Genomic DNA, 18,104 nt, shown 5'->3' on the forward strand with positions numbered 1-18,104 from the left:
AACCTTAAAACCTTATCATAAGTACTTAAATATGTGACCTTGGGGACAAGACATGAAATTCAAGCAAGGATAGCAGTGCTCAAGTTTACTGAATTCACAGGCAATAGAAAGGTAGATTGTGAGATAGGGACTTTGTCAATGGTCTATTTGTACATTCTTATCAAGAGGAAAAAACTGAAAAGCCATTATTTATAAAGCATGCCTCCTTCACTGCAATAACAAATACATTTATTGCCTTAACTTTCTTAACCTAGACATTCCCAAAAACTTGAAGATATTTATTGCCTTCATTTATAACCCAAAGAATGGTATTTCTACCATTTTTTTGATAAAATGATAAAAATCATCCAGGCACAGTGAATGAACACCTTGAATTCCAGCACTTGGGAGGCAGTCAGAGCACTGTGAGTTTCAGGCCAGTTTGGTCTACATAGTAAGGTGCAAGACAGCTAGATCTGCATAGAGAAACCTTGCCCCACATACATAAAAGAAATTAAAATTGCTAAATGGTGCCTTCCATCCCAACTTCCTATAACTATTGAGAATTGTAGGCACAGTGATGGTATTCAAATGTAGGGTTACAAAACGAATGGGAACCTACTTTCCGCTTGCCCTAATACGTGATGAAAATATTGAGCACAAGGCAACTAAGTTTTCCATGCTGAATTGTGGCTTCACAGAGAATGAGATACTTGACTGGGAGCCTCTGAGGTAAAGTAGGTGAAAGGCAAAGGGTAATACTGAATGAAGTAGACTTTTCTGGAACAGGCAGAAGTTCTATTATTATTAAATAGAAGTTCTATTATTATTAAATAAAAGGCATAGAGCTGAGTAAGGGCTGAAACAGGAAACAGGTCCCGCATGAGTGCCTTTGAGTGGCAAGCCTCAGCCAGTAGAATAGAGCAGAGGCGACAAGTTGACAAGTTGATGCTTGCTCTTTGGAAAATAGCTCATGTTGAAACAGAGAGGATAGACCAAAGAGGGACAAGTACCATCTGGGTGATCAATGATGGGAGGAGACCTGTGTTTTGAAGGAAAAGTGCAAAAGACAAAAATGTGTATGTAGAAAGCTATCACTGTAGATTAAAACCACTATTCTTATGAACAAAAAAAAAGAATCATTAATACTTGTAACTTCAATGTGGCCAGTTGTATTGTAACTCAGAAGTATAATTTATAGTCCTACAAAGTGAATTGTGGATGTTTTTCAAATGTGGATTTATGTATGTATATGCATACACAAATAATTCTAATACCTGTATGTAACTATAACTGTTCGACATGCAACAGAATACAAAGAGGAAGATAAACATTGACATAAAAGAATAACGATTTATCCATATTCATTTACCTGATCGTGGCTCTCTGCATAAGCCACACACTTTTCAAGGTAGCGTCGATTGGTGAGAGTATATACTATATTGCCCATATTCCAGTCCTCATCTTTAAATTCTTTAAGTAACTGCATACAAGGGAGAAAAATCAACTTCTAAGTAACATAAACACTCATACACATAAGCCTCAATCTGCAGGCATACCTATTATTCTAACCCGTTTGATATACAGATAGAGTGAGTGATGATATCTTTGTTTGTAAGTTTACTGAAAGTAAAACCTCATCTTCAAATTATATAAGCAAATGGCAACTGGGACAGGTATTTATCTATCCATAAGGTACAAGGAGGCTAAACTTCAAGGATTCATTCATATTCTGCTATATATCAGTCTATAAGGTTTAATTCTGCACATGTAAATGGAAGACTATCCCATGGATGTTTGTGTGCAGGTGATATGAGGTATTTTTGCATATGTTTTGAATTATACTTTGAGATTGCTACCACTTTTTTATTACCTGTAATAACTGCAAGATCATGAATGACAGTCAATTTTGCTTCACTTTCCTATTATTGCACACTAGGTTTTCCTGTAACTTTAATGCACTAGAGATATACTTGTTAGATTTTTAGACTTGAATAAAAATGCTTTACCAGGAACAGCATTTCGTTCTACTCATAAACAATGATAATTAAAACAATTATTCCAGAGTGGAAATGCTAATTATCACAAAATAATTATTATCTTAATAGACCACACTGATTTTCTTTCCACTTCATTTTCTCCAGTATGGCTTTTGCCCTTTAACCCTGCTGTAATGGCGCTGACCTACCTCAGACCTCAGATGGCCAGCAGTTGGGTCAGTAATTGCTCTTTCTTAGATAAATACTTCCAGTACATGACACTACTGACCCTCTTCCTTCATATGAATTGCTCCCTACTGGAGTCTACCACTGGGTCCTTGATGTTTTATCTTTTCCAAGCACCATGGATATCATGCAAATATTTTCCCAGCCTAGGTTTCTTAAGGGGAAGCTGCTTGAGTTTATGTTCTAAATGTGGCTTCTCTATTATTCAATATATTTTTCTGTTTGGGCCAACTCTCTGTTCACAGCATCAAGGAAACTTGCTTCTAGGCAAAACTGCTAGAAGGGCACATGGATGCGGTTGCCTCTTATTCATTTCCTTTGTGTATGTCCTCATCTTGAGGGATTTAGTATCTCAGAAGAAGATGCTATGATGAATGCAGTCTGAAGGTGAGATCAAAACTGAGCAATGCAGCCAGTTTCCAAAACTGTGGCCAACTGGCATAGAAATGGAAAACTAATAAAAAGTATAGTAGCAGGAAAACAGTGAAATCTTCAGAGAATTTGGCTATGAGAAAATGCTAATCCAGAAAATGACAAATTAAATCGTTCCATGTATACCACATTCTGTGAAATACACCAAAGAGGTGGAGAACACAACAGTCCTTGCTAGGACTAAGAAGTGATTGACAGTAGGAATACAACAGATGTCTACAGTGACAGCAAGGGAGTATGTCCAAGCTGGGACAGCAAGGGAGTATGACCAATGGAGGTGTGTTCATTATGACATGATACAAATTTAAAATTAGGAAATTTGGAAGAATTTATTACCAAGTGTCCAAAAATCTAAGTTTATAGCTAAAAATCACACTGAATACTCAGAAGGTTTGGTAGAATGAGGGGAGAATGAGTTATATCACCTTTTATGAGAGCTTCAGTTATTTAAATCTGATCAGAAAAAAATCAAACTGGATATGAGTATTCCAAATATTTGTAAATACTTAAGAGAATGGTTAAAATATAATGATATTCTAATCAACTGAGAAGACAAATGGAATATTACACACATATGTATGCAACGAAATCATGACTGGAATCTAGTAATACTGTCTCATTCATATTGTTTGTGCATATGATATTAAAAGCCATATGTATTCTGAAAAGACTTCAACTGGTTTAATATATTCTTCTGTTTCACTGCTATTTGGGGACAGTGACTATTGTCTGTTGATTTAAAAAGAAATATAAACTTTTTTTCATGTTCTGCATGCAACACATGCCTGTGTATGACATGAATCTACTATTTACAGAAGCAAAAAAGGGTATTGGATATCTTGGGACTGGATTTATAACCATTCACTCATGAGTCACCACTTGGGTTCAGGGAATTATACCCAGTCCTTTGGAAGACCAGCAAATGCTCCTAAAGACCTTGACTTTTTCTTTAGGACCTAATTAGGTTTTTATCAATGCAGAACATAAAAACAGAGAAAAGTCACTGTATTCAAAGATTTAGTGATATCTTAACTCTCTAGATTTATGAATTGAGGCCATAAATTTGGTGATGTAGAAACACATTTAAGTAGCTGCATAAAATAGGAACTGGCATTTTAGTTCATAGGAAGCCTTCAAAGGTTTCCTGAATTCAACATAACAACAATCAATGCCATATCTTCGGTGTTCGATGCTAATCTTTCTATTTGTATGACACACTGCCTACTACTGTACAGAAGGATCTAAAGGATTTTACAGACTAATTTTAAAGACTTGGAGGTAGAAAATACCGTCAAAATTGTAAGAAGATTATAACCTACTGTGAGCTATGATTGACTGGGAAATAATTCTAGGTTAATCAATAATTTTGATATATTCTTGAACCTAGACAAAGGATGGTGAAGAATTTAATAATAGGTTAAAAAGTAGAATTTGGAACTTAGGAAAGAAGTAACTCTATACAAAATACTAGAAGACTTTAGAAATTTGGGTTGACAAACTTATGCCAAAGGAATAAATGTGAAATGACAAACATTGTAGAGTAACAAAGGTAACTCATCGTTCAATGTCCTAAGCCACAAAAAATCATGCAACCTAAGAGAATTTGTAATATGCTTATGTGGACCCGCTATAGTTTAAAGAATCATTAAGTGGAGTAAAGTTAGTAGCCTCACTATTAGAACTCAGCTTTGCAGAACTTGCCTAGAAGTACAGAAAGGACAGCAAATGATAATGCCAATAACATCCTTCATACACCCGACAAGACAAGTTCTTCAGCATCACCACACACTTCTATTACTGTGGTCTTTGAAAGTAGTTCATGTGCATGTAAGGGCTCATTGGGAAGTTATGGTTATTCATAGAGATGTCTTACGCCCTTTATTTACTTACCCCATGATTATAGGTACTTGTTCTCAAAGTATGCTTATCTAACCTAGGTTTATATAATGCTTTTGACTCTTTAAGAAAATTCATATAAACATACAAACATACACACAAACACAGAGAGAGACACAGAGAGAAAAAACAGAGAGATAGAGAAAGAGACAGAGAGAGAAAGAGAGACAGAGATATAGTGAAACAGACTGATACAGAAAGATACAGAGAGGGATAAAGGGACTTTAAATTCATTGAATTATTAAAATAAATAAAAGTATATTGAGAAGAAAATATAGCTACCATTTTACTGTTTGAGATTTGGTAACTATTACAGAATAAAGGTATAATTGTCCCAGATTTGGTAACTGAAAGACCACATTCTGTATTAAAAGAAACTAAGTAATTTCTCTATCACTAGATGATTATAGATAGGAATAAGTGTTTTGATAACGTTCAGTATGTATTAAGCTCAGAATACTGCAGTTTCACAGATCTTTATTTGTAATATGAAATTCTACTCAATATTTTTAATATTAATTTCTCTTGCCTGAATAATAGACATTTGAAAGCTTTAGAATATTCCTTCAAAATGTTCAGAACCACTTTATAAAGAGAACACAAGAATGATTCACTTGCAAAACAACTGACAGTTCACCTATATCTGCAGTTACTGATCATCAATAATAAATAGACTGAAGAACAAAGAAATTCATATATGATACACAGAGAAAAGAAATCTTACTTGGATCCATTTATCTGGAATAGCCATTGCTAATCTGTAATCAAAACCACCTCCTCCCTGAGAAGTTGGAGAACAGAGAGCCGGCATCCCTGATACATCCTAAAATAAAGTACATTAGAATGATCAGTATTCAAACAACTTTGATGACAGAGAAACCTATGGCAAAGATTTGAATTTAAGAAACAGAGGCATAGATTTCTGGGTATTTTAAAAAATATAATTATAAAAGCAGACAGAGTGGTAAATTCATATCTTAGTTCCCAATAAGATTTTGTCTAATGTTTGCATTCTAGTGCAACTTCCCAGCTATAAGGATCCCCTTCCTTTCATTAGCACCATCCTGAGAACAGAAAATAGCAAAAGTCTTTTCAAAAACAGTTTAATGTTTGAGATTTAAAATAAATTTATTTTTTTGTATAAGGTTTACCAAAACCCCCCAAAGTTCATAAAAAATATATCTGTGATAAATCTCTCTCGCTATATCTAGCCTTGTGAATACAAGCTCCTGAAGAAATAGAAAACACAGCAAATACAGAATAAAGCGGTAATGTGGCTTCATGTTAGTGGATTGTACTGGAAAGGGTCACTGAGATCAGCTCCTGGATGTTTTCATTAGCAGATACAGAAGCAAAGGCACACAGAGGTGAAGGAATCACAAAAGATAGGGGCTTATTAATGGTGGAGTCATGGTTGAGGCATCAAGGCTGTTGACAGAGTGTTTTCACCTGTCATGATACCCCCAGACTGCTGATAAGTAAATATTAATCAAATAGACAACTGAGCTGAAAAATTGGGTATACGGATTCAGATGTACCAGAAGATATTTTTCGTGATAACCACAGCAAAATCCAAGCTAAATACTATCATTCTAACTTCAAGCCAGATTTCAGACACATCCTTTTCATCTGTTCAATTTCTGTGGCCAGTCTAACTTACTCTTAATTATCTCTTCCTAAGACTGCATGTTTTCCAAATGAAGTTTCTCTATCTCCTTACAGTGACAAACAACATCCTATGAGACAATTTTGCTTGTATTTTGTCCTGTAATAAAGTTCAAAGTGTAATAGTAGAAATATGATCCAAATATTAGCTATTATGATTATAATTCAACAGCATTATCAAACATCAAGCATTTGATGTACATCTTCCTACCTAGTATTCTATTCCCCTATAAGAACCATAGTAGAAGAAGCTGCTTTTGCCAGCTAAGAATCTTGCTTAACAGATAGCACAGAGAAGGTACTCAATAAATATTTGCTGAGTGAAGGACTTAAAGGTGCTGGGCTGTACAAGATAAACAAGGTATCTTTATCCAACTTATATAAATGCATAAATGAGGACGTAAACACACATACCTACACTTACCCTGAAATGACAACATTTACAAGCCTGTATATGACAATTAACAAAAGCAGTTGAGGGAGAGACATACACCATCCTACCAGTGTACCCTAAATCTTTAAGTGATATATATATAGGATTTATATATATATATATATATATATATATATATATATTCTAGGATTTAAGTTCAAGGTAACTTTGCTTGAGAAAATAGTTGTAAAGTCTGTATTAGATGCATCTTTGGAAAAAAATAAGGTATAAGAAAAACACAAATATCAAATTTGTCACAATCCCTAATTCAGTATTCTAGACATCTATCTATAAGCTTACAAGTTATTCCAAATTTTCTTGTGAAAGTGAAATGCTAATGGCCAGTCTTTTAAATGTGATATATATATATATATATATATATATATTATATATGTAATATATTCCAACTATAAAACATACTTGCACACTGACACAGACTATGAGACAAGATTATATGTTATAAATTAAAATAAATCTAATTCTTTAAAAATCTAAAAAGTGCTTTTGACTACTGACCAGGATGTTAACTCATTTAAAATATTTTAATTAATAAAATAACTGTACAATGGTAGACATTTTCTTTAAAAGTTTTAATTATACTTGTTGTTAGTCATAAATTCATATTACTACTATACAAATTTATATAAAATTCCATCACTTATTCATTGTACTTTCTTTTCTTAAAAAAAGTTCATGAAGATCAATTTTACATTTTGACGAGCCTCCCACTAGACAGAAAAGTCATATATTGAAATTGAAGCAGTTTTCAATTTGAGTAGAATAAATTGAAAGCACATCTTGTTTTAAAAAAGAAATTAAAAGCCAAGTAATATAAAGTAGGCTAAAGTCTGAGAGTTTCGTTCGCAGAAATACTGATAATCAGACAAGAGCTCCCGAGAAGATGAAACTATTTTACTTGAAATGAGTGGAGAGATCAATGTAACAATTTTAACTTTCATGTATTGAATAATTGCTTCTCTTTCTTCCGTATTCACTTTTCATTTATACTGTCATTAATTGTTTGTAGTAATTTGTCACATGTATTATCTCTGACTTAGATTGTCATAAATATAATTGACATAATATTTTTTGATGTTTGACAGATAAATTAAAATACTATTTTTTAAGAAGTGAAATGAAATTCAAAATACCCTGCTGTTAAAAGGAATTCAGAACAAAGCAGAACTGTCAGCTCTGAGAGGAGCCACCAAAGTAGACACTGTGAATAGTACTGGGTGTTTTGTAGTTTTGGACTTGTGTATTAATTCTCTATTATTCAGAGATAACTTTTTTGAAAATATTCCCAAATGGCATTTAAAAGGCAAAAGGTCTGTCAGAAATGAAACTGTTTTCTATCTAAATTCTAATAATAGAGTTACCTGAACTAGTTGGATATTGTTAGATCTGAGAAATGATAGACAGGAAAGGGAATTTAGAGATAATAAATTCTATAAAAAGGAAACTCATTCCTATAGGTGGGAAGCCGATGACAAGTGTAGATCTTAATCCTGACTCTTCTTCACCATGGGATTATTATTCTATATGTCCACAACTATATTTTATATAGAAATTATTAACATGCTAATTCAATTTTAATGGTAATTTCAAATTAGAGGACTCTGAAAGCCAAGGGGGAATTTTAATATTAAATCTAAATTAGCAGAGGCATTTAACAAACTTCTTAATTTATCACATTTATCACCAAGAAGGGAATTGCCAATTATGCCTATACCGAATTATATCATTACAACACAGCTTTGGGATGGATAATCATGAACTTTTAGCTATCGTGAATAACTAGTGAAGCTTTGGCAGTCTGAGAGCAATAAAATAAACGAGAAAGATAATCACATAAGAACAGGAAACGCTCAGAAAAGTGTGCAGGCAGTGATCCACGCCATCTCTGATGATTAAACCGGAAAATAAATAAATAAATAATAAATAAATAAATAAATTGGCAGATGCACATTAATATTCAATTCTTTTCACCACTGGAGGTCTCGGGGCAGAAGGACCTGTCCAGTGATTAGGACATTTTACTTTCTACCCCACTGGCATGCTCTTTCTAACAATGGAATAGTGACAAGCAATTAGTGTAAATTATCTTCTATTAGGAAAACAGTGAATTCCAAATAATGTGTCATCCTTACAAGCTAGTTGGACCATTGTCAGGGCATAAGTCCATTTTTTTGCAATTATTGATGACATGAGTTTAGCTATTCAAATACTGTATGCTAACAAAATAGCCTGTATCAAAGGGAGTCAGAAGGGACGACTTCATTACAGACTTACCTCTGCTATTGTTATGGAGTCCGGGTACATCGTATGAGCCAAATGATTTGCCAGCATGAGATAAACCAAAGCATCTTCATCTACTTGTAGTCCAAAATATTCATTATAGTCACCTGAAAAACCTTGACCTGATAAACAGAAAAAAAGGGAATATATCTTATAAATCTGTAATTCTTAATCTATGAAAACATACCTCAGAGAGTGAGGGATGCGTGATTCTAAGGAAGTGTAATGAAGTTACCACCTAAGAATATACTGAGTATTTCTTGTCAATACTCAGAGATCAGAAAATCCTGAAAACCAGTTTCTGTTCGAAAGAAACAAAACAAATAACATTTTAAAGATGCAGTTTAATTCTAACCAAATTTCACAGAGGTGAAATAAGTAATGCAATATTGAAATTGAATGGTATACGTTAAATCTACAATGCATTTTCACCCTATCGGGAAACAGGAAAATAATGGGCCCTGAAACAGTCAGCCACTTGCTTTGCATTTTTACGTTTTGGTTTTAACATTCTAAAGGAACAAGAGAAAATGAGGTAACTCAGAATTCTTTTCCTTAGGATATCAGAGGCTCCCTACTCACGGGACATATTTTACAGAACCTGTGAATATTTGCTCATTTTTTTACTGTCTCAGCCCCTGCGGATGCCCCAGCCTTCAATAGAGGCAGTTCTAAACTCTGAAAGAATCTCTGCCTCTCACCAGGTTTGTCTTTGTCTCCACAAAGACATCTTCTCTCTAAAATGAGGGCAGATAGAGGGGAGTACTGGCGTGTGACAGTTGTACACTGTTTTCCTACAAGCAGTGGCAGTGTCCTGACTGAGTGGAAGCAAAGTGGCCTCTGGCTTCAGCTTGCCTCCCTTGACAACACCGGTCAAGACTGACGGTCTGCACGCTTCTCCTCATCTTTATTTTCTTCTTGGTAGTGTGTATCCTTAATTTCTTTTTTACCACATTTATTTTATTGAAAATAGAATTCTTTGGCTAAGATTAAAAATTCAGGAGAAAGCAGGTGTTGGCGAGGAAGTGGAGAAAGAGGAACACTCCTCCACTGCTGGTGGGGTAGCAAATTGGTACAACCACTCTGGAAATCAGTCTGGCAGTTCCTCCAAAAACTGGGCACCTCACTTCCAGAAGATCCTGCTATTACCACTCCTGGGCATATACCCAGAGGATTCCCCAGCATGTAATAAGGATACATGCTCCACTATGTTCATAGCAGCCCTATTTATAATAGCCAGAAGCTGGAAAGAACCCAGGTATCCCTCAACAGAAGAATGGATGCAAAAAAATGTGGTATATATACACAATGGAGTACTATTCAGCCATTAGAAACAATGAATTCATGAAATTCTTAGGCAAATGGATGGAGCTGGAGAACATCATACTAAGTGAGGTAACCCAGACTCAAAAGGTGAATCATGGTATGCACTCACTAATAAGTGGATATTAACCTAGAAAACTAGAATACCCAGAACATAATCCACACATCAAATGAGGTACAAGAAGAACGGAGGAGTGGCCCCTTGTTCTGGAAAGACTCAGTGTAGCAGTATAGTGCAAAACCAGAACAGGGAAGTGGGAAGGGGTGGGTGGGAGAACAAGGGGAGGGAAGGAGGCTTATGGGACTTTCGGAGAGTCGGGGGGGCCTGAAAAGGGGAAATCATTTGAAATGTAAATAAAAATATATCAAATTAAAAAAAATCTAAAGAGGAAAAAAAGAAAATAGAATTCTTTTCATATGCTATATTCTCCCAACTCCTCTGAATTACTCTTACCCTCCCCTCCCATCCAGATCCACACCCTTTCTGTCAGAGCTTAAAAAACAAGCAGATGTCTAAAGAATGATAATAAGATGAGATAAAACAAAACCAAATAAGTTAGAATAGGGCAAAGTAAACAAACCACAAAAGAAAAAGAGACAATGAATAAACACAAGAAACTCATATACACATAGACACATATTCACACACACACACAAAGACCATAAAAAGTCAAAATCAGAAGCTGCAAAGTTAAAAAGAAAATGCTGTGAGAATACATTATAAGACAATGAAGTTGCAAAGATGCCAAAGAGCTGTGTTGGGTATCCATCTTTAACTTTTAAGTCATCTCCAATAAATAATCACTTGAAAATTAAAAAAAAAAATTAGTTCCTTCCAATGGAGTCCTACTGGGGATACAAACCCCTCAAAAAAGGTAATCCCAATGGCCAGCAGTAGATGACCAAAATGTATTTTTAAAAGTATATTTTTAAATGCTGGGTGTGAGAGCTCATAGCTGAAAAATCTATCATTCTGGAAAAAAGCTGAGGGAAGATTAGTAGTTTAAGGTCAGTCTAGCATATCAATACAGTGGTCTTCAAAACAAGAACAAAAAACAATATAAAAGAAAATCAATTGTGTCCAGATAACCTATTTTGAGAATTATGATCCAGAGTTTAATATTGTGGAACATTTAAATCCACCACCTAATCAATACTTCAATTTAATTAAAATCAAGTATAATATATATATATATATATATATATATATATATATATATATATGTTTTCTACATGTGTAATGTACAAAATATTCTCACTTATCATTTTTGTATCTATTTTAAATATAAATTTTCAAAATATGTCTTAATATATCCCAATTGTGCTATATGATAAATGGGTTCTTTACATTTATTTTTAAAAGCCATGTATTACTAATTCTTTATTCCTAAAAGACAGATAGAAATGGAAATCCATATGCTTGTTTTCCCTCTTACTAAATGATAGCTGAAAAAGCCTACTCAAAATAAACAATATACAACTATATTGTTACAACAATAAACAATAAACAATATTAAAAAAAAAATAAGACAACTAAACATGAAGCTGCCAGCAACAGCCACAGCCCTTTCTACAGGAGACCCTCAAGCCAGGCTACGACTTAAGAATGAGAAATAAACCCGTCCTTCACATCTGATCCAGGCACCTACCCATCCCATGGTGATGATACAGCATAGAGGTGACACCATCAAAACGGAAGCCATCGAAGCAGTATTCCTCCAACCACCATCTTATGTTCGACAGAAGGAACCTTAAAACTTCCCAGCTGAAATATTAGAGAAAAACATATTTAAGGATAATGCAACCACGATTTTCCTTTAATTGTTACACATCACTTGTTGGATAATGGATTTGAATGACTTATCTATCTCAAGAACACGATATTCAAGAAACATATACTATAAACACACGAAAAAAATCCAATAACATTTTATAATAAAAGTCATTATAAAATGAAAATACAATAAATTCCCTTTAGTTTCAAAAATCATTCAAAATCCAAGGAAAACTATATTGAAAAAGAAAAAAAAAAAAGAATTACAAGTCAGGTGCCTGTGCAGTCTTGTCAGTGATATACTCTTGACAACCAAAAAGGCTACTAGAGATGATATAGCTAAAACAGAAAATGTTACTTATAACTCAATTTTAAGGAAGATTTTTTTGTGGATTATATTATAAGAATTAGAGGAGGTTATTTTCTTCTATTAGAACAATTTTTTTAAATAAAGGTTGGAGAAATGGCTTCAATGACTATCTTTCTAAAATCCTTGGCTGAAACTTCAAGCAGCTGTAATTCCAAAGAAGAAATAAATGATAAAAAAGACTTAATCACATGATAAATAATATTACATCTGCTAGATGCCCTTTTATAAAAGTAAAAATGGAAACATAATTATAAAAATACTCACATGTTTACTAAAGTATACAACAAAGACCCACACATCCATCAAAGCAGAAGGAAAAAGAATTGTATTACTCAATTAAAAACACCACATGAAGCAAATCTATTTCGGACAACTAGAGAGAGGGCAACATCAATTAGTGTTTCCTTCAGACGCTCAGCCATGGTTGAGTTCTCTATCTTATTACAACTGTAGAGTTAAGACTTTAATACCTCATTTAGCTTAATGACAATGCTGTGATTGTGTATACAAGTCTTTAACGCAGTGCAAATTTATGTATTTTTAAATCTTCTTCATATTAAAGCACAATCAGACAAACGCAGAGATTAAGCCATCAAAATCAACTCCAAAAGTAGAAATCTAACCTTCAGGAAAAGATGAATGCAGATGCTAACACCTGCTTGAAATAAGTTACCTTGAACTTTAAAAACTTGCTGGATACTTGGAAACTATCTGGAAAGGAAAACCCAGAAATGTAAGTGAAGAAATGAAAGTGAAGTATTACATGAAAGAAAACACAGAAGTCCAAGAAGCTTAGATTAAATGAGTACAAAGGTAAATTTCGAATTTTATTAACCCCATGTTCATTTATTTTATAAAAATGTATGCACATGTGGGCTCAGTATGTGCCAACCAAAGTGGAATTCACATATGAACATCACGTGTAATTCTCAATTGTTGTTCCATCTTAACTTTTTAGATCATGTTTTGATTTGAGTGAGGGTGGCCTCCACAGGTTCATATAATTGAAAGCGTAGTTGCCAGTTCCGGAAATGGTTTGAGACTGACTGGGATGTGTGTAGTCTTCTTAGGAAGAGGGCTTATGGGACGTATGGGAAGGGAGGAACCAGGAAAGGGGAAAACATTTGGAATGTAAACAAAGACTATAGAAAAGAAAAAAAATGTGAATTTTAACACAATTAAAGCTGATGATAATCTCATTTACATAATTACAACTTATAGCTTTAGAAAATTATATTCAAAATAATATGTGTATATGTGTCTATGTGGACTGTATGGATTTTCTTTCCAGGTGGGAATGATAAGAAAGAAATTGAGATTTTTCGTTTCCCAGTATCTTTCAGTTGTCAGTCACATGTCTGTTTATATATAAGATGAGTGACATATAGTCTTATGACCCTTCATGTCCTCATCTGCTGACTGTGCAATTTTTACCTACTTGACAGGGCTGTGGAGTTCATGAGACTGTATTGAAACTGATGAGACACATGAACAGAATAAGAATATGATGTTTATAATTTCCCCATACCTTTGGTTGGCACAGGGAAATGGCAGGAATAGCTGACCATGCTTTGTGTGTTAACTCGTGTGCATTTTTGTGTGAATACAGACGTTTTCAGATGCATATACATTTAGGCACTGACCAGCATACATACAAGTGGTTGACTTTGGCCACAGAATAAGGGCCTGCTGGTTTTGAATCTCTGAGTCCATTGGCTCATCATTTTTAGCCCAGTCTCATGAATTCCAAAGCCTTTGATCACCTGCGGAAATCAAATGCTGAGCTCAGGACTCGGACAAGACCTCCATGAACAGGACCTATTGTTACTAGCAAGATTGCTGTATGGTCAAAAAAAGAACCTGAGGAAACTGCACCTCTGTTCTTCCTTGTTCTAGTTTTAATTCTCCATGATCCTGGGTTCCAGGACAACTTCAGAGTGAGGCTAAAAAAACAAGTGAGTGAGCATCTGCAATGTGTGAATCCAAAATTGTAAGCCACATGGAGTAGAAGATAAGCTATTGAGCCCTGTGTCAAATATAAAATCTAAGCATTAAAGTAAGCATCAGCACTTGATTTGATCTGAAAGGCCAAAGAGCGATTAAAAGACTTAACCTAGATTACAAAAAAGAAAAGAAAGAAAAGAGGAAGTGTTTCACTGGAAGCAGACTTACTGATTTTAAAAGCACTCAACATTCCCAGTTAGCTCTGTCTGCTGTCTGGTTGTGATAAAGACATAAGGTTCCAGTGATGGCTTCAGTGTCAGACCCATCTGCCTCCTTCCATATTTTTGCCATGTTGGTCATGGACTCTAGAACACTAAAGCCCAAGTTAAACACTTTCTTTTAGAAGTTCCCATGGTCCTGTTGTTTCATTATAGCAGTTGAAAAGTAACTAAGGCACAAACAATATATCAGCAAACATGGAATTTCCTGATTAGCCTGACTACTTAGCCAAGAAGCCTTGGGAGTACTTCAAGCACTGCCTCACTAGGGTTAGAATGGCAGATGCATGTTATCAATTTTCACATGAGTCCTGGTGATTAAATCAGGTCCTCTATAAGCCATCTCTGTAGCCCCTATTGTTTAAGATCTTCATATTAAAAACAAAAACAAAAACAAAAAACCAGAACTCAACATAAAGAGAGGTTACAACTCTGCAAAGATCAAATTATTTTGTATCGGAATAGTTTTAGTTAATTTGGGAAGCTTGGTTTTTATAGGGTGTGGATTTACAGCAAAAGTAGCACAGGGTCTTGGAGACATTTCCTATATACCTTTTTAGCCTCTTTTACGTCTATAGTCATTTTAAAGAAAAGATTTGAATAGGTTACAGTTTTTCACGTTAATAAGTTTGAAAGCACAGTTTTGAAAGCACGCATGCATTTAAATAATATCATCACTCTTCTATACTTTTATTTTGTTAAAAGATATTTATGTTTTGTGACTGAGAGAGAGAGAAAGAGAAAAAAGAGAGAGAGGGAGGGAGAGAGAGGGAGAGAGAGGGAGAGAAGAGAGAGGGGGTTGAAGAGAAAGCCAGTGTGTGTGTGTGTGTATGTGTGTATGTGTGAGTGTGTGTGTGTGTGTGTATGTGTGTGTGTGTGTGTGTGTGTGTGTGTGTGTGTGTGTGTATGCGCGCGCAGGCTTGTGCTTCTGTTTGCTGTCACTGTCCCACGCACAGACACTAGTAATGAATTCAGATCTCAAGGAGCCAGAATTGCTGTCGGGTGTCAGGACGCAATGTGGGAGCCACGCGGTGGTCCTAATAATTGTAGAGGGAGAACTTTTAGACACTGAGACATGTCTCTAGCCCACATTTTCTGTTTGAAACTGAATATATTTTCTTTATTAAAAGACACCTCAGGGTAAATATTTATTTAAATGATAAATATCTTGACAGTTGTACAAAGATATAAAACCACAAAAATATAATAGCAATTGTCCCTAGGGCTTATCTGACATTCACTCTTCTTTATGTGAGGCGGGGTAAAGAGTATTTTATGTTTTTTACAAAAGCTTAATTTATACAGATACAGCAAATGCCTTTTGGGCCTTCCTGGCTTTTGTCACCTCAGATTCCTTATGCTAAAGATTTCTACTTATTTACATGGTTGGCCTATACTAATGGACATCAATTTCGACAGAAAAAAAAATCACAAACTGAGTAATTTCAAAGGTAAAACATATTCGTACCAAATAAACTGCATTATAATATCTGCGAACATAAAAAAAGATGAAAAACTGATCATGTGGTAACTGTATTTTAGAGACAATCAGAAGAGGGAAGGGTTGCGAATTCAGTCACTGAAGAGAAAGAGATTCTCTAGCTCACTTTGTTAACTAAGGCCCTCTGACTCCTATCAGTACAGTAGTTCACCTACTCATTTCTTGACCACAAAGAACAATAAAATACTTTAACATATGAAAAAGAATAATGACATCTGGGTGTGACAATGTGCATAGACACTGTATTTGCACAAATTAAGAAAAAAAAAAAAGAAAGCAAAGGAACCGTATATTGTGATATTCCAAAACTAAGAAACTGACAACTGGGTATCAAATTAGAAACTTCCAAAGGATAAATTTTATTTTTTAGATTTCTAAACTACTACTAACCCAAAGCAAAGGAACAATTTTCTATCTAAAAAGAATAAATTAAATTTGTATTGGCTTCAAAATAATGTCATTATACTTTAAGAATCATTGATAAAATTAAATTTTGTATCTCCTACAAAATAACAGACACAGAAAATACGCTTAAAAGAAAGATCTCAGACACAAAAATTTAAAGTTAAGAACAGCAAGCACAAGGTTCCCAATGGAGGAACTAGAGAAAGGACCCAAGGAGCTGAAGGGGTTTGCAGCTCCATAGGAGGAACAACAATATGAATCACCCAGTACCCTCAGAACTCCCAGGGACTAAACCACCAACCAAAGAGTACACATGGAGAGACCCATGGCTCCAGTTGCATATGTAGCAGAGGATGGCCTTGTTGGACATCAAAGGGAGGAGAGGCCCTTAGTCCTGAGAAGGCTGGATGCCCCAGTGTAGGGGAATGCCAGGACTGAGAAGTGGGGGTGGGTGGGTTGGTGAGCAGGGGGAGTGGGGATGGGATAGGGGGTTTACGGAGGTGAAACCAAAAAAAGGGGTAACATTTGAAATGTAAATAAAGGTAATATTCAATATATATTTATATATATAAAGAACAACAAGCAGAAAGCAAAAGTCAAATCATTAAGTCTCTGGGGAGTACTAGATAGATTTGTTGGTGAAGTGATTGTGGTAGAAGCAAGAGGAGCTGGCTTCAGTACCAGAGCCAATGTAAAAGAGATACGTGTTATGGCACATGATTGTAATCCTAGAGGATGGGAGGCAAACAGGGGATTCCTGTGCCTCACTTTCTCTCTACATCAGGAGCCAAGGGCAGTAAAATAGCCTGTCTCCAAAACAAGGACAGAAAATATTGGAGGAAGAATGCCCGAGGTTTCCTTCTCTCTTCAAAGTATATGAACATATATATGTGTCACTATTCTAGTGAAAACACACACACATGCACACACACACACACACACACACACACGAGAGATAGAAAGACAGATGGAGACAAAGTACTGTTACATTTATGTAAAATATATACAACTAGATTATGCTACAAATACAAGATCATTAATACTAGATTTTTCAATATTGATACTATATTATTTGGAGCAGTTAAGCGAAAGCAATTAGCTTTATATGACTCACATTTTACAAATAACTGGCCTTTGTCGAATTAGTAAAGAGGTGCAAATACAATTGGATATAAAAGAAATGCAAACATAAAGAATGTCCCATTAATGTGGTCCAGATGTGTGTATTATCTTACCATGCCACATGTAGACAATGTATTTGACTACAAACTCACTGGCCTGGTGAAACTAGGTTGAAGCATATTGATTATGCGCAGATCAGTAAGTTGGAGAATTAGAGAAGTTCACAGAGAGAATAATGAGTCTACAGATCAGGTACAAAGCACATGTGTTTGCATGTACCAAATGCAGAACTCAATGTGGAAAAACAGTCAGATCATGGAGTGTTACTGTGGAGGAAGTTGTAGCTTTCTTTATGTTTGCTCTTAATATGTAAACATAATATTTGATATAGAAAATGAATTTGTTTATTATATAAATACATTTATCTCAGTGCACTGAGCCCAAATTATAAGAGAATTA

The 18,104-nt window shown here is 34.8% G+C and overlaps 1 protein-coding gene across 1 annotated transcript in view; it reads right to left on the bottom strand.

The window, feature by feature from the left end:
- The window catches only part of Gbe1 (1,4-alpha-glucan branching enzyme 1), a 244,121-nt gene that overhangs the window by 62,982 nt on the left and 163,035 nt on the right, over positions 1 to 18,104 (bottom strand). Inside the window, exons 8-11 of the mRNA XM_052158831.1 lie at positions 11,901 to 12,016; positions 8,923 to 9,050; positions 5,257 to 5,355; positions 1,352 to 1,462 (exon numbers count right to left, since the gene is read on the bottom strand). Of these exons, the coding sequence (XP_052014791.1) occupies positions 1,352 to 1,462; positions 5,257 to 5,355; positions 8,923 to 9,050; positions 11,901 to 12,016 (454 nt within the window). The remainder of the gene's footprint in view (positions 1 to 1,351; positions 1,463 to 5,256; positions 5,356 to 8,922; positions 9,051 to 11,900; positions 12,017 to 18,104) is intronic.

This window comes from Apodemus sylvaticus, chromosome 15 (genome assembly GCF_947179515.1).
Source record: "Apodemus sylvaticus chromosome 15, mApoSyl1.1, whole genome shotgun sequence".
In the NCBI taxonomy this organism is placed as follows: domain Eukaryota; kingdom Metazoa; phylum Chordata; class Mammalia; order Rodentia; family Muridae; genus Apodemus; species Apodemus sylvaticus.